The sequence below is a fragment of the Melanerpes formicivorus genome, unplaced genomic scaffold (genome assembly GCF_026170545.1).
Source record: "Melanerpes formicivorus ecotype bairdi unplaced genomic scaffold, bMelFor1.0.p_v2 SCAF_7, whole genome shotgun sequence".
NCBI classification, from domain to species: Eukaryota; Metazoa; Chordata; class Aves; order Piciformes; family Picidae; genus Melanerpes; species Melanerpes formicivorus.
This window is the reverse complement of record NW_027142359.1, coordinates 14,695,919-14,722,994: the sequence shown is the minus strand read 5'-3', so window position 1 is coordinate 14,722,994 and position 27,076 is coordinate 14,695,919. Positions and strand designations below refer to the sequence as shown.

At 37.9% G+C, this 27,076-nt stretch overlaps 1 protein-coding gene across 21 annotated transcripts in view; it reads right to left on the bottom strand.

Moving 5' to 3' along the window:
* ADGRL2 (adhesion G protein-coupled receptor L2) overlaps positions 1–27,076 on the bottom strand; it is a 398,831-nt gene that overhangs the window by 49,189 nt on the left and 322,566 nt on the right. For all 21 annotated transcript variants that reach the window (XR_010987661.1, XM_068141119.1, XM_068141134.1 and 18 more), the window contains 2 exons: positions 22,172–22,385; positions 1,591–1,700 (listed from right to left, as the gene is read on the bottom strand). Coding sequence is in view for 20 of the 21 variants with exons in the window: in XM_068141119.1 (XP_067997220.1) it covers positions 1,591–1,700; positions 22,172–22,385 (324 nt within the window). In the remaining variant the exon portion in view is untranslated. The remainder of the gene's footprint in view (positions 1–1,590; positions 1,701–22,171; positions 22,386–27,076) is intronic.

Here is a 27,076-nt window from a genome sequence, read left to right as displayed (position 1 = left end):
TTCTCTATGAGCTAGCCTACTGGAACTGGAAACAACCTCTTGTCATTTGACTGACCTTATGGTTTGGAATCAGATGCACTGCCCTCTTTCTGAGAATTTGGAAATGAAAATAGCGCTAAAGTGAAAGTGATCTTAGTGGAACAAAACTTTGGTTAGATTGGGGCAAGACAGCACTCCTCAAAAGTGGCACAAGAAGAACAGTTATAACAAGCCACCGATACTACACACAGGAGGAATGGTGCTAGGGATCACTGTATGCAGTAGGCTTCCAATCCTACAAATGGTACAGAAAAAAAAATCAGCAAGCAACCATTGCACAATGACACAGCAGAAATGAAGAAAAAACAGATGATCTGTGTTTGGCCTTTTACAACAGTGAAAGTTCAATGTAGTGAAGAGTAAGAGTAAGTAGTATTTCAGTTTAAGAAGACTAAATTTTAAAATTGTGCAGGAAACAGTATGGATGGTTTTGACATAGCTTTGCTTATGCCAGAACTCATTTCTTTCCTTTTTGGACATAGACTGTCACCACAGTGTTTTTGCATCTCAGACCTGGCCTGTTTCCTGTACCAACAGAAAATGTGACTTTGGTTAAGGATTACTGCAGATCAAGAAATTCACACTTAATAATAACTTAAGGGAATGATCAGTGCACTGCTCAGATTCCATTGCAAACACAGCTATTTCTCTGTTGAGTTATGGGATGAGGGAGAAGTCCCTGCAAAGAATGACCTTACAAGAAAGCAAAACCAGTTAAAAGTGTTGAATCTGTAGAACTTTTATAAACATACATACATACATGGGGGGGGAAAAAAGAGGCATTAATTATTGCAAGGAAATAAGAAGTATGCCTAAAGCTACTGGATTCTGGCATTAGAGACAATATTGTACAAAACTGCTGAAGTAGCCGTAACTTCAGAATTTTCTATCTCAATTTGATTTCAGTATTTTGTTTTCAGTCAATCCATGGCACAACTTGTATTTTCTCTTTACATTAAAAGTGAACATATCTTTCTCACTCTCTTCCCCATTGCTTTTAAGAATCAAGTCCAAGTAACTTATTAATTACTCACTCTAAATCTGTGTTCACTTGTAATATGCCCTTGAAGCGCAAAGTCCTCTTACAATGTCCCCAAACTGAGACATTGCCTCCAAGTGTCAGTGTTGGGTTTTGCTGTGCACCCAAAGTCATCACAACAGCAGGTAGCTTTTTAAGCAGATCATGATTAAAACTGAAGTCAATTCCTGCTTTAGATGTCTGTGAGCCAAGCCAATTTGTCAGCAACTGGTAGTGGGCAAAAGTACAAATTTCTATCTGGCCTATTGAATAGCTAATTTGAGTTTGTTTTCTGGAAAAACAGTAGCCTTAAAAGCCAAACACTTAAGAACACAGACAGACACTTGGCCAGCACCACACCATGGCTTCCTTCCACACTTTGTGAAGCTAATTGGAGACCCTAGTCTGCAAGTGCTCTGCATGCGTAATGGGTCTGTGGGCCAGAAACATATGCTTCTTTTCCATCTAATGGCACTCCAGCTTTAATTGTGAGGGCCAGAGGAAGTGAGCAAGAATAAAAAGATTATACTTACTATAAGGAACACATTCATACTGAACTTCTAGGTATTTGTATGTTCCAGGACAAGGATCAGGAAACACATCTGACCCAGTAACTACTATACATTGTGTTCGGTTGTTGCACCTGTAATGGGAAAATAAAGTTAAGTTAATCAATTTAAAATTATATTTAATTTACAAGTTCATGCTAAAGTACTATATGCAGTGCTAACTCTCTTCACACTTGGGCAGTCCAATACATAAAACAATGAAAGTAATTAATACTACATAAGTCAAAGTCCATAAATACGGCTTCAAGACAATATTTCAGTTGAGGATTTATACTTTAAAATTTGATTTGCAGGTAGATGTTATTTCTTATGTCAGTCATTTCTACCAGTAGAGATAGCTGTCCCAAATATATACTGATTTGATACTACTACTCAATAAAATCAAAGCAAAAGCAAAGACGATATAAAATAAAAGAAATGTGTACCTTTGAATACAGTACCAGAATACATAATACAATACATAACAGAAATGAGCAATTCCTTCACCTTTAGAGATATACAGACTATTGAGTGGTTTTACATTTCAGAGATATTTTTGGTGTGATTCAAAGAAATTACTTTGGTTGTAACAGTTATTGTAGACAAAGAGCATTAGCATTTCCATTTTAATCATTTTAGAGACAATTGGTGGACTCAAAGCTTCCTCTGTTAGGCTACAGGAAGACATAAAGAATGGTTGTCTGAGGAAATAAGAAAAGCAAAGAAAAAGAACTGCAAGAAAATCCATTAACATATTTTAGGGGAGGCTAATTACTGAAACATATATGATTTGCTTAACAATATAAGTCAATGCATTTTCATACGAAGAACTTAATTACAATGCCTCTAACCACAAAATCTACTGAATTTAATGTTTTCAAAAGGTTTTTTTAAATAATAATAATCAAGATATTTTAGTCAACTCTTCATTTTTCTGAAGAAGAATAAAACAAACCAAAAACTCAGAAGTTAAAAATGGAATAACAATCATATAACCCTAAAGAGAGGGTCAAAACATAGTTCAGAAAAAGCAGTCAGAAGGAAGTGAAAGAAAAAATGAGGTCAGGGAGTTTGGTGAATAAAAGGAAAAGAGCTTGGCTGATCTTCTCATGGGTTAGTTTTGTTTGTCAGCAAACTGAATAACAGGAGTCTGAACTTAAGTAATAGCCTAGCCTTTGACTCCAGCTGTACATCAACTTCTCTACTGGCCTGCTACTTCCCACACTCCCTGAATACCACACGCCAAGCTAAAATAATCTGTCTTCTATCAACAATTTTCCACAGCTGTACGCTCCCAACAGGTATAAGAATAATTCACGCTACCTCATAAAATGTAGAGCAAACACATTTGAAGAACTCTGATATAAATCACTATCCTTTTTGTATACTCATCAAACTAACACAGAACTATGGCCAGGATATGCTGTGCCTCTGCTGAGCAAACAACTCTCCTGACTCTATCAGTGTTTTAGTTTGGGTTTGGTTTTTTTAAAGCTAATTATTTCTGGCCTCATAAGGCTCACAATTGCAGAACTAACTGAAAATAGCCAGGGATTTCTGTATACATAACCATGGATTTACATAGATGGTGAAGAATTCACCTGTCCCCTCTGTGCTGCTCATGGCAGTGACTCAGTAACTTTCCAGATAGCACAGGCAGATACCACGTGCAGCTTTTGCACAGGTATAACACCACTATAGCACTGTAATTCATGGCAACAGCTCACACAGTAGAGAGTCCACAACAAATATGACACATTCAATGGTATTCAGACTCATGCCGAAGTTATGAAATGTGCACCCACACTGCAGATAAAATCTGTACTGAATCTGTAATACTGAAAATCATAGAATCATAGAATGGTCTGGATTGGAAGGAACCTCTGAAGGTCATGTAGTCCATCCCCTTGAAGTAAGCAGGGGCATCCTCAACTAGATCAGGTTTCAGAGAGCCCTGTCAAGCCTCACTCTGAATATCTCCAGGGATGGGGCTCCAACCACCTCCCCGGGCAACCTGTTACAGTGTTCCACTACCCTCATGGTAAAGAACCTGTTCCTAACATCCAATCTAAACCTGCTCTTCTGTAGTTTGAAGCCACTGCCTCTCATCCTATCACTAGAGGCCTTTTTGTGAACAGTTCTCTCCATCCTTCTTTTAGGGCCTCTTCAGGTACTGTAAGGCCTCCTCAGAGCCTCCTCTTCTCCAGGCTGAACAACCCCAGCTCCCTCATCCTGTCCTTGTAGTGGGCATGCTCCAACCCCTTGATCATTTTCACAGCATTCCTCTGGACCTGCTCCATCAGGTTCATGTCCTTCCTATATAGAGGGCTCCAGGCAAAATGCACAACAGTGTCACTTTTTTGTACTCATATAAAGGCCAAAGTGCTGCTCTTGTGTGTGTTGTATAGCAGAAGCCAGTAAAAGGTAATACGGTCTCAAATCTCATTGGCCTCTCTGTTCTAACCCCCATATATGCTTTTTCATGCTCCATGCTGGAGGTCAGATTAAACATGAGAAAACACTGGATATAAGATTTTGTAATTAATTTCTTTACATGCCTGTTTCTTTAGTGAAAACCTTACACTAAGGACAAAATAATCCCTGGAAAAAGACTGTTTAGTGCATCATTCAGTGTAATGGTTTCCACAGCTTTGAGCTGTATGAAAATTTCATTTTTCACTTGAATGGGTGGCAATTAAGAGAGAAATATTGATTTGTTATAAAATAAAATGGATACATATTCTGAGAAATTGCTTGAGAATGAAACTGATGAAGGTCAGGGATGCTGTGGGGGAAAAAAAAACCAACAAACCTACTAGTAGTATTTGTAAATTTTTTCCATAAGATGGACTCTTGTTTCCCCACAAAAAGTTGTTTTCTTGTCTTTTATTTTCCACCAGTGAGAGACTCATAACACTGCCATCAGTTAGGAAACTGAGATGAATTTCATGCCCGCTTGTATTGGAAGAACACATAACAATAATTCAGAAGAAAATTATGCATTTTCTTTAAGTGTCAGTGTCAAACTTCAAGCACTGAGTGGTGTTTACAGGAAGTTGCTGACCTTCTAAAAACATCTGACTATTTCTTCATACAAGATTTCACCCTCTGTGGACATGGTCACCTTCTGCTAACCACTGGCCATAATGAAGGAGATCCCATTTCCAAAACAATGAGCTATGTCCACTACTGCAGTACACAGCAGTTCTACAAACACCAATACCACCTCCCCAGATTTAGTTGGGTAACTAAATGGATAGGATTTGTGCAGCATGCTGCAGGGTTTTTTTTCATTCAAATCACTGATTTTCTGTATTGATGGTCACATTTTATAAAACCAGAGTAATTTTCATGTAAGGTTGTGATTTTTGTGCATTTATAAGATTTCAATTTAAAGACACTTGATTAAGACATTCATGTTTTTAAGTGAACATTCAGGTAACTGTTACACCGTTGTCATATTTCAGTTCCTGTGAAACCTCAAAAAAAACCCAAAAACCAAAAAAACCCCAAACCAAGCAGCAACTACACCGGCTGTCAGTTTCTGCCTACTTAAGCAGTTAAATCACAATTCTTTAGTGTTTCAGTGTCTGTAAATTTTTCTGTAGATTTTAAATATCATTTAAGTGTAACCTACTTCACTGCCTTAGTGTATGCTAAAATATGTAGTCTCAGGTTTTGTTTTACAATCTTAAAATTCAGATGATCTCACACTGAGAAATGTCTTCACACTTAAGACACTGACAATTTTCACAACAATTTATGATACAATGAATTTGTCATTTACAAAGAAATAAAGCAGATCTGCAAAGAACTCTACACAAACTCAGTAACAGCTGATTTATGAAAGGTAGCATACGATTTATATTTGAAATCTTGTCAATTTAAGACTAACTGTAGCGCTGGAGGAATGATAATTCAGGTTCCTCTGCTAACAGTGACAAAAGGTTTGCAAAGGGAAATGTAGGAAGTATTGCTATTCTCATGAATGCATGGAACAACTGTGTACTCTAACACTCCTTTCTTCAGTACTTTGGTATGAATGAAGAAAGGTTACATTTTTGTAATGCAGATGCATTGCTTAGAGTAATCTAAAAATCAAATGGAGTGTTTAATTAACAGTTATATCTGAACTCCTTCCACCTCAGGAAGAAGGCTGTGCAAATGAGGAGTGGCCCCTTCACATTTCAGATGCATACAGAAAAAAAGGCAAGTAAAGCAGCTCCAGTCAGGCTGTTAGCTTCTGCTCCTGATGGAGCCATGTCCCTGCTGTATCCACTCCCTTCTGTGCTCAGCTTTAAGGACAGATGTACTTTCCATGATAATTTGTTCGTATTTCAACTCTTAATCTTGACTTGTACAATTCCCAAAAATTTGCTTTTGCTCTTTTTTTGTATTATCTTATGCTCATTATTACACTTTTCCCCATGCAATGTACAGAGATGAGATTCCACATGTAATGTATTCTGTGAGGTGTTTTAATCAATAATCTTGTTCTGCTGATTAGGCAAGGGCTCCTGTTTTGGCAAGATAACGTTGGTTTCTCCTGTCATGCTCCCAAAAGTCATTGGGAATCTTCAGCAGATCATTAGATATGCTACAACAAAGCTTTGGTACATGCTCTTTTCTTTCTGAAATTACTTCTTCAGTGTCCCATCGTTCCTCGTCACTGCTGGCACTGCATTATTATTACAGCTCCCCTGAAACTTACACTAGAGCTATGTCTCCAGGCCATAGGATGCCATTTTCAATTGAAGCTTCTGCTTGAAAATATAAATTAAGAAAATTTCATTATCTTCTGCCAAAGGCCATTTTTCACCACTGTTCTAGGGAAGATTAAAAATGCAAAATCTATGAACTTGAACAAATACTCCAGCAACAGAACGAGAAACACAGTATATCATGACTGGACCAGGAAGTGAAGAGCTGGAATCTGAGCAACAGATTCTGGAAAGGCATTAGCATTTCATGGATTTAAGAAAAAATAAAATAAAATAAAATAAAAAAAAATAAAAAAAAAAAAAAAAAAAGGTCATCTTTATGGGTAAGTCACATCAGTCACATCAAGATACAGTTTCTTTCCCAGTGGTTCTTGCCATTTGCATCATTAATTTAGAATTCAGAATAGAATTTTAGAATAAACCAGGTTGGAAGAGACCTTCAAGATCATCGTGTCCAACCTATCATCCAACACCACCTAATCAACTAAACCACGCAACCAAGCACCCTATCAAGTCTCCTCCTGAACACCTCCAGTGATGGTGACTCCACCACCTCCTCAGGCAGCCCATTCCAAAGGGCAATCACTCTCTCTGTGTAGAACTTCTTCCTAACCTAAGGTATGTATGAAACAATATCCACATTATAATTAATCCTTCAAAGGCTTTTGTTTTGTATACATAACTTTGACAAAGACAGTATCATGAAAGAAATATTATGGTATTTTGAAAAGGACGTGGGTTCATGTCTAGCCAGAAATGGGCTATCAAAATAATTCAGGGTATTCTTAATCCTGCACTTCTGTTAATGTAGTGTTCCACATTAAGCAAGGTAAAATAGGCAAACACAGAAAGTCATGCTTACTTCACTTTTAAAAGGGAAAAAAAACCCCACAGTACAAAGCCACATTTAAGAAACAAAATTAATTTTTAATAAAACTGTCAATGCATTTAAGAAATCTATCTTAGTATGTTTTGAAACTTTTAAGTCAAATCTGACAATATTTCTCTTTCAGCATATTGATTAAATACTTAAAAGCTAGCATGATGACATGTTCCTACATATCGCCTGGAGCAATCTGCTTAAACACCACTTGAGGCACATAAACTCTGAGTTGTAGCACCACATAGTCCATATGGTCTTCTGGTTCCTTATTCACCATGGGTGAGCTGCAGTCTGAGTAAAGAGAGATGGGAATGTGGAATGACTACACTCCATATATTGACTTTTAACAACAGAGTATTTTGAAATGAGAAATTCCTGAACCTCTGAGTAAAACCTCTGGTACAATGCAGAGTAATTGGCTGTTGTTACATGTGTATTCCTATTAGGTCTATGACTGCCATGAGAGATGTGCTTCTGCTTTTGTATGGATGCACACTAAACCTCCACTCCTGCTATTAAACTCAAAATTACGTATGTATTAAAATGCCAGACATTACTTAAACGCTATGATTTACAAACTTGCATGAAAGTTCCATATAAAAGCCAGAAAACAGAGATTTAGAGGGGTGTGTATAGATATACATGTATGCACAAACATACACCACAGTAGATAAAGTTTTTTAAAGGAATGTATTGAAATCCTGAGTTCCAATTTCACCTCAAAAGAAATACATTATTACATTCTGAAAACTAGTGAGTTAGAAAATTTGGCCTAACCAAAGCCTGAAAAAAAGACCTGCTAAAATCCCTCAGCCTTGCTAGAAAGCCCTGATTTGAAGCAGCACTGGCCAGCCATCAGTATGCTATCCATAGTACTCCAGCAATCGCAGCAGTAGTAGCACAACCCTGCTCATGCAGGAAAAGTAAGCACGCACACTCCTACAGAGCCATGCTTCCTTGAAGACAGACACAGTCCTGCAACCATCTTTACACAACCCAGGACGCCACACAGGTAATTTTGCTTACTCATGTATAAAATTTTCTAGAAATTATTTTCAAGTCAGAATCTATAAAATTTTTAGGAGGGAACCAGCATGGGGGGAGGGGTGGGGGGGGGGATGTTGGAAATAGCACTTGTTTTTCTTAGTTCAGAGGGAAAATTAATTTAGTGTGCAGTGGTAGCAGTTGTCATAATCTAAGGCAAAACTGGGAGATCATACATAAGCATGTATATAAAGAGAATGTGATCTTTAAGAATTGCTTCTGGATACTAAAGATTTTCCTTTGACTGCTAAAGCAATAAGGCATGATAGAAATTGGTTTGAAAATTCACAACCCAGCCTTGGAACTTTCTATGCACTTGGCAATATGACCACTACAACAACAAACTTGGTGGGTTTGAATGAAAAGTATTTTTGGGGGGAAAAAAAACCAACAACCTGAGAAAATTGTTTCTATTTTTCTTTTACACATAATAGTGACAATTTGTTCAATCTTCCCAATTACTGAATAAACATGACATAAGGAAGGTAATGTATAATTGATATTGGAGAAGTAGATGCACCATAGCTTTGTTCACCCAATAAATATGCAGTAGTATTTAATTGTGTTTTCTTTATACAAGGTAATCTTGTGGGAGTCTAACGTACACATTAAGGATGAAAATTCCAAATAGACAATAGAACACAAAAGAAAACATGCAACTCCCACAGGCCCTTTCTTAGTACAAACCAGTCTGCTTCACTATCAATGAATGTGTATCAGACTTGCAAGTCAAAGTAATTCTTGCTTTCAACCTCTCCTTACAATTTTCACACATCTAGTTATGACCTGCTTGTCTTTTAGTGTTCACATTCTCTAAACTCAGTAGATGCACAGAAAAAGACAAATCTTCCCACTTAAAAAATAGTTCTGATAGTTTAAATGTATGTGGTACATTTCATCCTTGTTCCAGTACTTTGTTTATTGGTGCAACCTCTATTATTATGGGGTTGTTGTTATTAACCTGAAACTGGAGCATGAGATCAGAGAATGTTAGGCATTGAAAGGCACTTCCAGAGATCAAGTCCACCCCCCTGCCAAAGCTGCATCACCTATGGCAGGCCACACAAGAACCCACCAAGGTGGCTTTTTAAAACCTTCAGAGAAGACTCTACAACCTCTCTGGGGAGCCTGCTCCAGTGCTCCAATAAAATATTGGGGGGAAAAGGGGAAGGCGGGGAAAGGGTGGGAAAAAAAAAAAAGAAATGTAGATTTCAGTAAAATACGTAACTCCTGACTTCCCTTGTTAATTTCTAGGGTGCTTTTATAATACCATCTTTCTATCCCCAGTACTTTCTACACATATATGAAAGGCCTGTTCTGTTAGAACTACCAGAGCCCATGAACAGATTGTAATGCAAAGACAGGAAAACAAGGTACCAAGAAATACAATTAGGTGTGCGATAGGAAAAATCTCCTGGTGATGTCTGCATAGGTGCAAACCCAAACCCTGCAACAGTATGAAGCAGAGGAAACCTGCCTTGTAGAGGAAATGTTTCTAACACAACCCCACCTGAGGAAAAAGAAATGGAATAAAGTCATATTCATGTTCCTATCATGTTATTTATGTTCACATTTATTTGCAAGCAAAATGCAGCATGGGATTCAGGCAGTGTATCTTAGCACACCAACTAAGCCAAGCAGATCCACATTTCTGAAACATATCAATTCTAAAGATCCAATTATGTCTTCCACCATTTAAACAAAATAAACAGCCTGCAGCTATGCGTATTTAGCAGTGAAAACTTTAGTAGTGCCGCATCATAATATCTGAGGGAGATGCACAGATTATTCACATGGAATGAGCCTCAGTGCAGCATCACGTCTTGTGGGTTGAGCAGGTTTCAGAGGAGAAACATAGGTTTGGGCAATAGTATCAGACCCTTACGAAGCGATATTTATTTCTGAAGCACAGCACTGACGTGTATAGAAAATGCAGGTGCAAATCCTGAAGCATAGTGTCTAATCCTTAGGCAAAATGCTGCAACAAACATGCAGGAGGTAAGACCCATAGGTAAAGATCACAGGATGAGTTAAAACCATTTACAACTATTTTTTGTTTTTTGCAGCACTGTCGATCTTTCTATCCATAGCTTGGTATGTAGCATATTCGTTGTGTAGTTAGAAGTTATATAACTTAAAACAGCCTCTGAGTCATTATCAAATGAGTAACTTGAAGAATTATACTATTGAAAACATGAAGCTTTACCCTTCACATTAATTTCCACAGATCTTCAATGTATTTTTAAAAATCACCCACTTTAATTACTAAAATAAGACACTACAAATGACAGGTGTGCTTTGTTACTGCAACTTCTGAAATGTAAAAGCCTCAGTACACTTCTAGTGTTCATACTTGAACTGGACCTCCAGGTCACTTAAATGCATATTCAGCTTAATTCACCATGAGACTCCTGAGCTTAACACAGCTCTTCTGTTTGCAGAAATATAGATGTATCTTGGCTCTAACATGAAAGTAAGACTTACTAATTGACACAACCAGCCATCAAGGCAACATGATTTCACAGTGTCCTTTGGTTTCCCTCTACAATGGAAATGTGAGGACAATTTCAAATGGGGGTGTGTGGTGGTGGCAACCCTAACTGAACTTTAACACATGCATTCCCCTTGAATAATTAAAGTACTATAGACTGTATCAATTAGGAGCAATTATTTATAAAAATGTTCACCTATTGCAGTTTGCACATAGAAAAATGATCACATTTTTAACAAGGGAAATGGGAAATCGCTATGGGATGCCCTAGTTAGATTAAATTAGCAAGAAACTTGTTATCAGACCATATAAAAGATACACCATAATAAGACGTGACCTTGCAGAACCTTGGAGACAATTTGTGATCCCCCCCCTCCCCCGTAACCCTTCCTAATTATCTGCAAAGTTATAGACCCTTTTGTGGCAGGTTATTTTTCTGTGAATAGTAAGAGGGTTTGGGCTTTTAAATATTTAATTAGTCTTCTGATATGAGAATTGTTGCACATGCCAACTGCTTTGATTTTCAAAATGTGTTCATCCTAATTATGTTCAGATTTAGATTGGTCATCCCAAACCTCTCACTCTTGTAATTATTTACTCCTTAAAGATCATTCAGTGGAGAAATATTTTTCACCCTTATGGCTCTTTCTTTCCACAAATGGCTTTTCTGGTCCGTTAATTACCCACTCAGAGGATTAGAGTTTGTAATAATGTAAGAGATCCTGCATGTAAGATGAGTTTTACAGGGTGAAAAAGAATAAATTGTTTTTTGTAAACTCGCCTCAGGGAATACCCCCCTTTTTGGGTTATAATTTTCATCAGCAGAGGCCATGTGCCTACCACGGCATATCTACCAATTCCACAGGGCTGTGGTGTGACCAATTTCTACGGCTCAATAGAACTTGAAGAAAAATGCTGAGCAAGAGGCCAAAACACTGTTATTCATTACCCACTGTGATGTCTGGATCTAATTACCATCTAGAAAGCTCGCAGGGCTTCCAGATATAGGACTTCCTCTGCAAAAGTATCCCTGTGTTAACTTGGAAAACACAATACTGCTTTCTTATTTGTGATTTGAAGTTAGGGGATTAAGTTACTGATTTGAGCTGTGCACTTTCTGATTCTTGGAACCTCCAGTTTTAAGCCCAATGAAGTAGAGGGATCTGCTTCTATTTGCTTGTTTTTACATCTGCAAAAATCCTGTGTGAGTTTTAATGCAAGTCGACTACCTCTGCAAAAAAAAAATCACAACAGAAAATTCACTGCCTTGATTCTGTTAAAGCACAGATAATGTTTAATTGTGTCAAAAAATATTCGTGATCTAATCCTTTTATCAAACTGTCTACCACTGAAGGAGTTGCATGTGCCTGCACAATTAAAAACCCCACGTCAGCCATACATAATGCTATATTACATCTGATGTAAATCCTTTTCTATTGAAATAAGCACTGGGCTGACAGCAGGAAGCTGCTGATAAGAAAGCAACAAGGCATTGCTGATGGCATTTATGATAACTGAGCACTAACTCATATGTGTTCTGTCTACAGTACATTACCCAAAGTGCTCCTGTTTCAAATGTAACTCCAGGAGGTGTTCTTTTGCTGTCACAAAGGCAGCAAAGTTATCTAAGGAGCTAAATATACAAAGTAAATGATGTTTTCTATACCAACCAATAATTCTGGCACTAAAATAATATACTGAAGGCAGGATCAGTGCTACTACATTCTAGTAACACCTACATGAGTGCAATAGTACAGTTGAGTTCAGTGCTGTTAAGAAATTCAGTAAACAGGGAAAGATTCTAAGTTCAGAACTGTCACATTACTGCTATACTTAAACAGAGGACAAGGAGCACAAACTTGAGTTATGGTGAAAAGACAATTGTACACTGCTGGAAAAATGTGTGTACTAAATAAATTACAAAACTGCTTCTTCATCATATAGATACATATTACAAGAAGCAATTATCTGAGAAGCAATGAATAGTAAGGTTGAAGATCACAGATCGCTACCAAGAAAAGAATATAGATGCTTTTGCACATAAAACAGCAAGATATGTTATTCTGCCTCATGCAATGTTATACAACTCAGTGTCATTAAGTAGTAAGACTTTCTTCCTCTAAAGTGTTCAAACTGTATGACTGTGGTCATGGCAGTTTGCTCAACTAAATAAATTATTCTTCTACCCAACTTCTTTTTTTCCTGTTTTTAATGTCTGTGTGCTAGAGCATCTTGAAATTCAAAGGTTTCAATAGCTGCTGTATTATAGTGGGGGGAAAAAAAAAATCTATGTGATAAGAACTTTTACTCCCCATTGATGTGTCTACAGCAAGCCAAAAATATGCTGAATACTGGGCATTCCATCTATGTAACACTCTTAAGACTGCATTAACTTCATTGCAGTAACTTGTTTTATAGGCTCAGTTCATCATTACCTATAAAATGTTAGGCTGAAGTGCTTTAAATATCTGCTAACACCATGTGCAAGCTTGGGAGTACAAGGCACTGTGCTGTGAAGCGGCAAAGACAGTACTCTTCTGAGAAAGCAGCAGGCACTCTTATGTCACTGATATAAACAGGATAAGCACTCTAAATAATATATGAGACAGGAATCCAATCTTTATATATAAACCAGGAATTCCAGTTCAATTCTTGGTTTGATTTTGTTTTGCCAGTACAACATGAGTTTTTAAGATTACTTCTTGAAAAAGCATACAAGTTGGCTACCATACTAAGTCAAAGAACACACATTCAAACTCCTTTCATTCACAGTTATTACAGAAAAAAAAAAAAAATAATTAAAAAAAAACCAAAACACCACCAAAAAACCCAACCCCTCTTTCGTTTGTGGCCACAGTGTTTTTTGCCAATAATTGTTGTGCAATATGTAGAAAATAAAATGCAAAAAGGGAAATTATCTTTGTCTTTCAGTACTCATGGCCCATTTATTAAGCAATTAGATAGCAATTTTCTTATTAGAGAGCAAAAAAAGAAATGCTGCAAAATACTGTTATGGCTCATACCTTTGATCCTTAAACTCGTCTATTTCAGCAACCTCATTAATGTCAAAATGCTATGAATATGGTCACTCCTTTTTAGACTGTATACCCTGGGCACAGGCAGAATCTATGGGAGGTTTTTTTTGTTGAATTCGGCTAGAATGTTTAATTGAGCCACAAAGGTCAGAAGGTGTGGGGTTTTATTATAAGCAGGAGATTATACTGTGGCAGAAGGAAATTTCCAGAGTATGAGACCTGCCCATTTCTATATTACTCTGTAGCTACCTTTTAATTTTTAAACCCATTTTACTCTTCATTCCTTTCCTCTGAATTAAACAGCTTCACTATAATACTTTTTAAATTCTATTTCTTTGTGTTACTAATGAAAACTTCTAACTTTGATCCCTACTGCTGACTTTATAACACGAGAAACTACTTAAAATTTATTTACATATATTTAATTCATATTAATCTGTCCTAATTTATGATCTATACCCTGGCTCTGCCTATCTTCATGTACCTTTTCACAGAACCACAGAATTGTCAGGGTTGGAAGGGACCTCATGGATCATCTAGTTCCAACTCCCCCTGCCATGAGCAGGGACACTTTCCACTAGATCAAGTTTCCATGTCAGTTCTGTTTACTAAGTGATATTCAACGGATTTCCTACAGTGCAATGAACCATAACAGACAGCTTTTAATTGCCTTGCATAGCAAACCACATTACTATTAATTCCACAGCAACAGCATAAAATAAAACTATTGCTTCTCAGACTCCAGAGCAATTAGACCTCTCAGCTATTTGGCTAACTCCGCTTCATGATACCCAGTGCAGTTAATTATATTTTTTGATGTTAATAGTCTCTGTCAGTTTCAAGCATAACTCCTCTTTGATGAATATTTAAATTATATTTGAATAAAAAAATAATCTTGGTTACATTTCATATTCAGCAGTCATCACAGCTTAATAAAGGTCTCCCCAGCAAGGGTTGAGATAAATGGCTATATGAACACATGTACAAAGCCCTAAATCAACTTAGCAGATAATGTAGCTGTTTTGGGTAAGTATTATAGAGTATACATTGGGGTGGGAGGAATAAAGAGGCTTCAATTATTAAAGTATTATTCTATATTAACTACATTTGACATAGCAATATCTAAGAAAATCAGGTATTTTTTTTCAGTAATAAAGTCCTGAGTGCAGCTGAAACATGAAGTTATTTTGCCTAGACTAGAACTTAGAAAAAAGTATCAAATTCTTACAAATCTATGAAAGACAACATTCAACTGAAAGGTGTTGAAAGTTAAGTAAAGTTCTCAAAAAAATTAGTAAATTGCCAAAACGGATAACTACATACCAAAACTATGTACCACATAATTAACTGTAGGCTAAACAGTATGCACACCTAGCAGAGCCCATTTCAGAAAGCAGAAAAAACCCAAACCAAACCAAACCAAAAACACCCAAAACCCCCCACAAAAAACACCACCACCAAAGAAAACCCCACCAAAACAACAAAAAAACCGCACAAAATAACAAAAAGAACACAAGGAAATCACAGGCTGAACCCTGTATTTGATATGACACGCAGATACACAGGAAACAGCACATTGTACTTAAAAATTATGTATACTTATGTACCGTTACTTATTATATTTATTTTCACCCACGAATGGCAAGGAAATAGTGAGGAATATGCATATACTACCCCCCCATATAAAATACACACTGACTTTAAGAAGAATTTGATAGTGTTTTTGCCTATAAAAAAGGAAAGGAGACAACTTAAGTATAAGCTATGAATACATTAATAAAACACCTATGTCCTTTTTTGGCAAAAAAATCTAAATTTTAAATGTCATTAGCTGGTATTAATGATCCTTTTAGCTTGTAACTACAACAATGCATGGATGTGTGTAATGTGTTTACACATGTGTAATGTAATTTCTTGTGCAAAAAAGAAAAAAGAAAGCATTGCAAAAAAATGAACACATTCCATTATAAAGCTCTTTCACCTTACCTGACTGCTCAGAACCTTACAATATGGAGATTTTTATTTAATGTATTAAGTAATGCCGCTATGGAACTACCCCATTAATAAACCCTCCTATTTTTAATGAGTAAACTAGACTTACCACAGGAATATTAAGAATTAATGAGAGTGAAAATGCAGAGTAACAGATAAGGTTCTTCTCAGTCACTTGTATTACTGTTTTTCGCTGTAATAAAGCCAAGGACTATAAATGCTTCATGAATATTCTAGGCTCAGTGATTATGCCTTGTTGGTGAAAATAGGCTACACGTATTTCTGCCTTTTTTCTTTACATTTGAGTCATAACTAAGTCTTGTGACTAACACATACAAACCAAAACAAAACGAGACAACAAACCAAAACCAATCCAAGGCAAAACAAAACAAAACGAATAATCAAGCCATAGCTTGGTATTGTGAAAAGCTTAATTTAAAAGTAAAGAGCATTTTAATTTTCTGCTACATCAAAATACTCACAGGGTGACTGCGGTACTACGACTTACATCTGTTTGAGATGAGTGGAAGCCTTCATTTTTAAAGGATGCTTATATATATATGTGTGTGTATATATATATAATGTTCATAATCTTGTATAGTAAATGTTTTGTGAAGCAGTTGTCAGCAAGTTGTAACAGAAACTGCTGGCATGCCAAAGCAAAAGACAAACCTCATACATGCGACGAGCATCAGTAGCACAGCAGCTCTGATGTGCATAAATTCTGAGAACGTACCTCATGCACATCAGCCTGTGATATCTTATCATCAGCAGTGGTATTTATCTGACACAAAAAGTAGAGATATTCAAGCTATTAATGACCACAAAGCAGAAAAAGGCAAGGTGTACCTCTTACTCTGAGACACTTTTCATTACATAATATCTTTAGCTAAGGGAGGCAATCTTTGGCAGCAGAAGGAAAAGCAAAGGAAAAAGGCAAGATAGCAGCAGGGGTCAGCAGAGCCCTTGTCTAAGCCTGGCAGACCCCAGAAGTAAAGTGTGCCATTACCACAATCACAGTCATTCGTGAATGGCAGAGGATAAAATCCTGCCTGTGAAAATTGTTTTAAGTCACATTAAAAAATGAAATCTGAAACGTGCTACAGTTTAAACACTGAATCAACTGTGGGCTCTGTCTTTTTGGGACGCTCAAATGTTGTTTTGTGGAAGTCTTGCAAGGGCTCCAATTCAGCTCTGCAGTGATCCCCACAGCAGGTTTTTGGCCTTCTATCAGCAAAGATCCTGTACAAAGTTTGCTTTTGGAAAGACATTTTCACTCTGATCACCGAGATTAATCAGTTATAGGAAATTTATCCACTGTCCATACAAGCCTGGAGTCTAATGGAAGATTTCCTTTATTTACTCACATCATGGAACAGGTCAAACAATGTTTTCTCTGCAGACCTGACAAGCTGGAACAAGACAGAGGGCTGAAGTGTCTTCTTCAGAGAACTCATTTTCTTTCAAAAAAAAGTATCACCCTCATTTAAATATAGGATTTTCCAAAAATTTGTATTTATTGGACATGCAAATAGGTGGAAAAGAATGAACATCTCCATTCTCCTACTATACTGTTAGGAAAGATTGAAGAAAAAGAAATAAAGTCACAGGAGAAAGAATGGATACGCTGCCTCAGTTGTCTTGCAGATGAAGGACATAACAGGTTAAGAGTATTAACCATGTGAGAAAAATTCATGGTAACAAAACCCCAAGCATGAACCCTTCACTGGTGTCATGATGGATATGATTATTGAAAGTGTATGTGTTGCACGTGTTACAGATGGGAGAGGATATGTGCAACAAAAAAAACCAAAACAAACCACACCAAAACCACTCATTGCTGAAGAGGAATAAATCCTCTTTTAATCCTTTTTTATGTTCCTGCAGTAATGTTTTAAAAAGGAAGGTTTTTAAAAAAAATTACATTTCCCTAAGTTCATTTATCATATCTAACATATTTTTATGTTTATGCATTATAATGAGGCTTGCTTTGTTTCTGCACACTTAAATAGTGAAATTACACTGATTAAATATGTTTAGTAAAGTCACAAAGATCACATAAAACTACAATCATAGTATATATTGTAGATGAAAATAGAATTTCAAGGCCATTTCAGTGCAGGATTGATGTAACCTCCTTTCCTGTTGTGGAACAAAAATAAACTGACTGTAACAACTGAGAGATTGTAGTTTTTAATGCGGGTGCTTGCATGGCCTTTTTAACATTCCCAATTTGTCTTTTTTTTTTTTTTCTTCTTTTTTTTTAATTATCACAACTATGCCCCCAGTGTCAGAACAGGGATCAGAAAATCCTATTTTTAAAAAGTCAAGGTGTTTTAGCCTTTACTAGGAGGGAAACTGTATTTTCTTTCTTAAGTTAATATTAATTTGGCTGTTAACAATAAATGCTTCAATTTTACATCTACATAAATGATGCCATAGATTCAGAATTAACAGGCTATGTTTTCTTTAAATACAAAATGTTAATGTTCCGCAGGATGCTGCACAGATATAACTGTCAATTGCTGAAAATATTAAGGTGCATCAATTTCAATAGATAGAATCACAGAACTGTCAGGGTTGGAAGGGACCTCGAAGGTCATCTAGTTCCAGTCCCCACCACCACTACCACCTTATACACAGGAAAAAAAAAAAAACAAACCATCTAATTGCACTGTACTGGAATCACAAAGACAGTAATGTTGTCTAATCTTCACATTAATATGGAATTTTTCATAAACAAGAAGTTTAGGACTAAGACTATAATTTCTACTTTAAAAAGCCTACTTTTAATTCCTAGCACATAAAAATGCGTTTTAGCAGCTTTTAACTTCCCTGTAAAATTACATATACAAATCCAAAAATGGCGTGGTATCTATGTAACCCTTAGTACCTGTCCTAATCCCAATGTTCCACCCTTGCAGTTGCAGAGTGGGACTTTTTTAGATGATACTGGAAGCAGCAAGCCTTCCTGAACACACAAGCGGTTTGAATAGAACTCACGCAATACACTTGCAATCTGCTTACAATGGAAGTGGACTTAAGACTGAAATCAAATCTCTGTTGTGCCTATAAAAAGCACTATTAGTCAGCCTTATCAACTTCAAAATTTCATGTCAGTTTCTGGCTACATCCACACAAACACACTTTGTGAGTGAGCAACTAGAGCAATTTCCTCAGGCTGCTCTGCATCTTCCGCTTCTCTGTTCATTTAATTTCTTTTTAAATCAAGAGGAAACAGGGGAGCTTTGTCCCTGCTAAAGGACAATGGAGAACCAAGAAGTCTGACTATTTTAAGGTATAACTGCCTGAAACATGTGTCCTCTGACACTCATTTGCACAACTCCCTCACCAAATAGTCTAGAAATAAGCTTAATTCTATACTCAACTTTAGCACGTGGTAGGATTTCTCAAACTTGATTGCATGCAAATACTGGGGTTAATTATCAGAACGTGTGAAAGGGAGAAGGATTTTCTAAAGGTCTAGTTTCTTTCTTCAAAACTGAAGTTTACATGGAATCCAAATACATCTGAAAGACTTTATTCTGGAGAATTGGGATGTAATTTCAATCAGGGACTAAAAATTTAGTAACTACTTTACAAAGGTAAAGGCAAAGTGATAAAGTCACTAGTGTTCTAGTCAGGCTTCCTAGGAAAGCACTATGAAAAATCTTCTGAGAATTACAGAAAAGAAGAAAGGAATGAAGAAAAGATTGTTCTGAAAAAAGAGAACCTGATGCACCAGTGGACACTGGCAAAGTTTGCGTTCTAGTATCCCAAATTCTCTGGTAAGGGAGCAGGGCATTTGACTTTCTGTAAATGTGGAAATCTCATCTTATTTTTCAGTCTTCAGATTTCACAGTATTGATCTAATTAAGCTAGTGTTTTAATGTTGCAACTTCAGTAAATGTAGCTGCTGTGCAAAAGCTGTGGAGTGACGTTGCAAATGAGTGATGAGTATTTAATAATTGCTGTGGAACTCCACTTAACTGCAGGTCTAAACTGAATTCAGTGATCAAAAGCAGTGGTAAAACCACTGCTAGCTGAAGCTTAAAAGTAAATACTGTAGGACTTTAAGTAGCAATGTAGACACGATTGCTGCTTATTTCTAAAGGTATGGAAGAAGTTTTCCATCTGATTAAACATTCTAACAGATTCCCGTTTTCTAGTCAATTAAAAAAAAAAAAATGACCAAAAAAACCCCAAAACCAAACAAAATAAAAAAAAAAAAAGAACAAATAAGAAATCCAACGAATCTGATAGTCCTTCATGTGAGATTTTCTATGCAATTGCTGCCATCAAAATGCAGCTGATGTGATACTTTTAGATACCAGATCAAGGACATGTGCTGAATACCAAAAAACAGTTTGCCTTAGACAACAAAAAATTATTATGACCAATGCAGTTATTAGTAAAGGGATATAAAAACTTTTAATATTTCATAAGAAATTTGGAATGTTCTTCTGTGCTTGCAATATACCACAAATTGAGCAATTTCGAGAAAAGATTAAACAGGGCAAGAGACAGCTTTTCTACTTAATGACAGGATCTGAGAAAGAAAACTACAAAAGCAAACTTCCAAATGACTACAAACGCCAGACAAAAATAGAAAGCAAAGCGTCAAATGATCTTTGCCATTTGTTCAGATGGAAGGAAAAAAAAAAAAAGAACAGAAAGCAAAAGCTCTCTCTGAGCACAGATACTCTGAACCAGTGACATACATGCTATCACAATTTCATTGTAATCTGTAGGAAAAAGAGTAAAAGATTGGTTAAGCTCAAAAATATTCCCTGGTATCACTGACGTACAGTTTATTAACTGAAAGGGGAGGACTGAAATTTAAGCTTGGCACTAACCGTCCAATGTCACAGGAAGATTGTGCCTCTGTATTTGTCTCTGACGACCATAATCTGAGTATTTGCAATGAACATAAGGAGGACTTTGATCAAAACGCAACATGCATTTTACACAACAAGGAAGTCTACAGAGAGGCACTACATTTACAAAAGCAATTGAAGGTAGTTTCAAAGGGACTTGACAGATTAGAGGATGATGACACTGCTTCTGCAGTCTCTATGGAAAGCTGTCTTGATCTAATTAATAACAACGAACCAGAACCACACAAAAAAAATAATTTAAACATGATTTGAACGAGTTATATTACCTTTTTACCATGGCAGGAATGGAGCATTTCCTTTACTGATCACAGAGTAAGTCACAGGTTGAACACAGAAAAAGAATAAAAGACCTGATATCCTTAATTTACCTGCATGTGAAACTGAATCTGCCCCAAATAGTTGACTACAGAAGAAGAGAACATACATCTATTCATGTGAAAATGGTAAAAAAAACCCACACTCATGACAACTTGAGCGGATTGGGAAATCAAAATGGAAAATAATTTTTAAGAGGTGACCATATGTTTACTGAATGCTACCATGTTCAAACATAACGTAGTAAATGACGCAGAGCATGCAGGACAATTTGCATATTTAATTTCATACATCAGTGTGAAACATACTTTGTACATGCACCAGAAAACTCCCAGGTTATTCTCATTACTTTTTGTTCACGTTCCTCATTCTAGGAAAAACACACTGGGACGAAGGCTTCCCCCAATCCTGAACTTATTCAGGTCTTGCAGTTTAAGCCAGTAACAACGCCAGTGACAGATCTCTACTGACATTTCCACAACTGTCAGTACTAGGTGACTGCTGCCTGTATTGAGGCCTGCAGCACAGGAATTTCTGTGAATCTTAGTTCTGATACACCTTTGTTCTAAAAATGCTCTTCTGATTGATGTCTTCCCAGAATGACAATTGCTGTCACTAAGACATAATGTAACTTTTGCTTATATGCATATATGCTTCTGTACACACATGTATAACAACTTATAACCATTCTGGCATTTATTCATTCCAGCATTTTCCACTGAACGCATTTACAGGTGGGAAGTACAGGAGTGATTTATTACATTCATAGGAAATGTGTAACTTTCCTAGGGAATGTAGAAGTTACCAAAAAATGCAGCAGCCAGTTGGACATGTTTTTTGAGTGATGTTTGACCACCTAAAGGACAAGGAGACAGGAAATCTCCAACTAAGTGAATTATTCCATTCTTCTTGCAGTTATCTTCCTGCTTTTTAACTTTTGCTTACAGAATATTTAAAAAAACAAACAAACAAAAAACAACCCAAAGCAAAACAAAACACAAACCTCTCTAATTGAAACTGATAGTTTTTATTACCAGATAGAAACAATACTACCTCAATAACAAACTGGTAACAACTCAGTATTCCCTACTGCATCTACCCTATACTGTATTAATTCAGACATTTTTCCTCTTTAGTCCTCAAAATTATATATATATACACACACACATATATTTATATATATTTACCTTTGTGTCATAATTTTGTAGGCATCTGGAAGGAAGCATTCTGTGTTCTCCATCTGGAAAGGGTCTGCATCACAGATCTTGTCATCTGTCCGTCCATAGTTAGCACTTTCTATCATAATAACATCGCTCCCTGGACACCGGAGATCAATGGAGTACCCTTCACAGGAGAGCTCTCGCCTAACCAAACCAAACGGTAGTGCTGCTCGGCTGAAACCTAAAAACAAAATCCACAAAAAGAGTGGGATTGAGTTTAAAAGATACATTGCATTGGACTATTCTTTTACTGTCACACAGGCACTAACGCTCGCTGCTGTGCTAAGGTGCACCTTTGAACAGTTTGACCTGGTAGTATGTTAAGTGAAGCATCTTTCATGAAACTGTCACATCCCAACACCACAGCTGCTGTGTCCTTAATATGGAAAAGGAGGAAATTCTTTGCTTGTTCTCATCCTTGCCAGGGCACACAGTGATGCCTGTCTGCATGGCTACATTACATGTTGCTGTTCCCATCTCATTTCCTTCTGAAAGTAGGAAGCAGCAGAGTAGGCAGGCTTTGCAAATGCAGAAGTGACTTCAACAAAACCCAAAAAAATCACATTAAAAAAAGCCACAAAAACAGTTTCAATTTAGTATTTCTTAATTTGCATTTTACTTTATCCAGGAAGAGTTGGTTTCTTTTGCTTTGCTATTTTATGTCCCCAGCATGGGGGTTTGTACCATCAAATCTAAAATACATGCTGATACTTTACCTAGTTGAACTTCAGTGCTCCTTACTGTATCTTTTCCATAAATTAAACCAAAGACTACCAAGCCCAGGAAAGTGGCTAAGTCACCATCCCTGAAGGTATTTAAAAGATGTGCATATGTGGGGAATGGCTTAGAGGTGGACTTGCCAGTGCTAGATTATCATACTTGATACATACAATACATAAATGGTCAGTACCACAGACTGTTCATGGGTACTACACAGAATTTCTTCATACCTCCCCAAAGGGATATATATTTTTCATGGACCTCTCATTGTTAACATGTTTTTTTCCTATTAAAAAACCAAACAACTAAACAAACACTATTCATGGAACAGGTCATCCTGAGTGCATTAACACAGCACTTAGAGGATGGCCAAGGGATCAGGCTCAGCCAACATGGATTTAGGAAGGGCAGGTCCTGCCTGACCAACCTGATCTCCTTCTATGATCAGGTGACCCGCCTGGTGGATGTGGGGAGGCCTGTGGATGTAGTTTACCTGGACCTCAGCAAGGCCTTTGACACCGTCCCCCATAGCAAACTGCTGGCCAAGCTGTCAGCCCATGGCTTGGACAGCAGCACTCTGAGCTGGGTTAGGAACTGGCTGGATGGCCGAACCCAGAGAGTGGTGGTGAATGGTGTCACATCCAGCTGGCGGCCAGTCAGTAGTGGAGTCCCCCAGGGATCAGTGCTGGGCCCCATCCTCTTTAACATCTTTATTGATGATCTGGATGAGGGCATTGAGTCTATCATCAGTAAATTTGCTGATGACACCAAGCTGGGGACAGGAGTTGATCTGCTAGAGGGTTGGAGAGGCTTTGCAGAGAGACCTCGACAGGCTGGACAGATGGGCAGAGTCCAACGGCATGAGATTTAACGCATCCAAGTGCCAGGTTCTGCACACTGGCCACAACAACCCCATGCAGTGCTACAGGCTGGGGTCAGAGTGGCTGGAGAGCAGCCAGGCAGAGAGGGACCTGGGGGTGCTGGTTGATGGTAGGATGAACATGAGCCTGCAGTGTGCCCAGGTGGCCAAGAGGGCCAATGGCATCCTGGCCTGCATTAAGAACAGCGTGGCCAGCAGGAGCAGGGAGGTCATTCTGCCCCTGTATACTGCACTGGTTAGGCCACACCTCGAGTACTGTGTCCAGTTCTGGGCCCCTCAGTTTAGGAAGGATGTTGACTTGCTGGAACGAGTCCAGAGACGGGCAACGAAGTTAGTGAGGGGCTTGGAACACAAGCCCTATGAGGAGAGACTGAGGGAGCTGGGGCTGCTTAGCCTGGAGAGGAGGAGACTCAGGGATGACCTTATTGCTCTCTACAACTACCTGAAGGGGGGTTGTAAACAGGCAGAGGTTGGTCTCTTCTCCCAGGCAGCCAGCACCAGAACAAGAGGACACAGTCTCAGGCTGCGCCAGGGGAAGTTCAGGCTGGAGGTCAGGAGGAAGTTTTACACGGAGAGAGTGATTGCCCATTGGAATGGGCTGCCTGGGGAGGTGGTGGAGTCGCCGTCACTGGAGGTGTTCAGGAGGAGACTTGACAGGGTGCTTGGTGCCATGGGTTAGTTGATTGGGTGGTGTTGGGTGATAGGTTGGACGTGATGATCTTGAAGGTCTCTTCCAACCTGGTTTATTCTATTCTATTCTATTCTAATGAAGCTGTATGAAAAACTTTAGAAACAAAACATTGGTTCAGATATTCATTCACACATTTACCCTTTTAGAGACATTTCTTTCTGCAAAAAAACATTCTGCATCAGAAAAATGAAGCTGCATATCAGACTTTTACACTACTACTACTAGATTATTATTAAACAGACTACTTCTGTTTCTTACAGAATGTGTGCATTACTGCTTTTTGGAAGACAAGCTGGGTAATGTGGTACTGTTAAATACCTAATTCCTTAAAATAATAAATCCCCTCTAAATTGCCAGCAGATTTGCAGATATTTAGTAATTTTTAAGAAGTCATCCTAATACATTAGCACAAGGGCATTAATATTTCAGTGCAGAGTGCTGGAAACAAGTTGTGACTACAAAGAGAAGTAATTACTAAGTATGGAAAGCTGGAGCTCTACGGTGTTTTGAAGGCACAGAAACTTTTCTTTAAAAGTATGGTGCATTAGAAGATGGAAGGAAGCAAGGATCTAAAATAGATCAAGAACAACTTGAGATAACCCCTTGATAGTAAATTTTCACACAAACCAGGGGCTTTCACTTTTTTTCTAATGAATTAATGATCTGTAGATTAAAACTCCTCCTGTAAGAAGATGATTATCTGTTAGGACTGCAAAAGAGAGATGTTGGTAATGATCACACCAATGGCAGGATGTGGCTCCCTGGCAGCCATAACCCATTTTCCCATCTGCCACTCACTATCTGCACACCTCTGCCTTCCCTTTTCTTCAGAACCAGCTTTTGACCAACTTCTATAGCAAACTAATGCAAGGGGCTGGTCTGACTCTAACCTCTGTCTATCACAGAAGAACTGATGAGGCATCAAGAGGACCAGATCTTTGGCTGAGTGGGAATTCAACACTGGTACTATGGAAAGGCGGAGGTCAGAGGGCAGCAACGGGGTCTGCCTTTACTTTACATTTTGTGGAACTATACCATACATGAAACCAGTACTGTTGCTCTGCCAAAATGGTTCAGCACTTGTTATTATGGGAAGAAGCCATATTGCTGTAGAAAGCACCACGATTCCACCTCAGATTCACTCCTGGCTGTTTGTTTGGCTGCAAATACCCTGCACAATAGCAGACACTATTATTAGAGGCTTGCTCAGCTATCATGAGCTGAAAGCTGAAAAAGCTAAACCACGAATCCATCATATTAACACCCCACATGTTCCTCCTATGCAGAAAATTAATACAACAAAGACAGAAGCTGCTCACAGCTCAGTGAGGGCGTTAAATGGGCATAGAGAGGAGTATGCAAAAAGCCCCCACTACATGCATACAGCATCTCCTTTGATTAATTACCATCACGACAGCCACAGTGGGACCAAATATAATACTGCTAGTGACTGCCATTTCTACATCCTACTGCTCCTGTCAAATTTAATGCCGTCCACTTAAAGCTCATCCCTCCAGTTGGTGGCAATGATGCTTGTATGTCCTGCACTCAGCCGGACTTCCTCCAGCATGTGGCATTACCATGGTCTGTCTGGAGATTTGGCCACCTGCCCCCATAAAACTTTCTGAGTTTCCATCAGCAGGGAGGGAACAAGACTTTGGCTGTCCCAAGGGGATTTTCGCAGACAGGCAGTCAGGAAGGGGGTCTGTAGGGTGCAGCCGCTGAGGTGTCTGTTGGTAGTTACACATGCAGTGCTGTGTGCAGCAGCAGGTCAGAGGAACAGAGCATTATGGGGTCAGGAATGACAAATCCACACTGAACTACCTGTGACAAACACGAACTCTTACTGCAGATCCTGCAGCAGTCTCTCCAATTCTGCTAAGAAATAACTCGAATTCAAATACAAGACCTCTGTAGTTTGCCACAGAGATCAGCTGCCTGCAAATCTTATTTTATCATCTATGGCAACTGCTGTAAGTACTATGAATGTGTTTTATCTCGCAATTTTTCCCCCTGCAGGCATCCATGAGAAGCTCTTTATTAGGACCAACATTAAAAATACTAAAGCAAGGTTATATCACAGGCAACAGAAGACACACCTGAGATTGCAACGTAGGTGTTATATTGCAAAAGCAGCACGCAATAAAGAAAACCAATGTACCATGTGTTATGTGGGGAGACTCCTCTAAGGAATGTCTATGGTGCAGGAAGAATTTTAACTAAATAAAATAAATACATTTAAAGTCCATTAACAAAGCTACTGTGATCTTTAAGCTGAAGCTTTATTTGCAATTTTTTTTCCTATCAACAAAGAAAAAAATAAGCATATCAACAAGAAAAGTGTAATTCAATCCATCTTGCAACCCTGACAATCGAAGAAAGAACTAGTGGGAGGCCCTGAGAGCAAAAAAATCAATATTGCAGCTTTGTGCCGTGCAAATGTGAATACTGCCAAATAGCAGTGCTTAGGGTAAAATGAACTGTTTTGCTGCATTTTCTCCTCTCTGAACAAATGATTTTGAAATGACAGCTTTTTTTTTTGAGCTACAAAACGTCAAGCAATAACTCCCAGTGCTTTAGG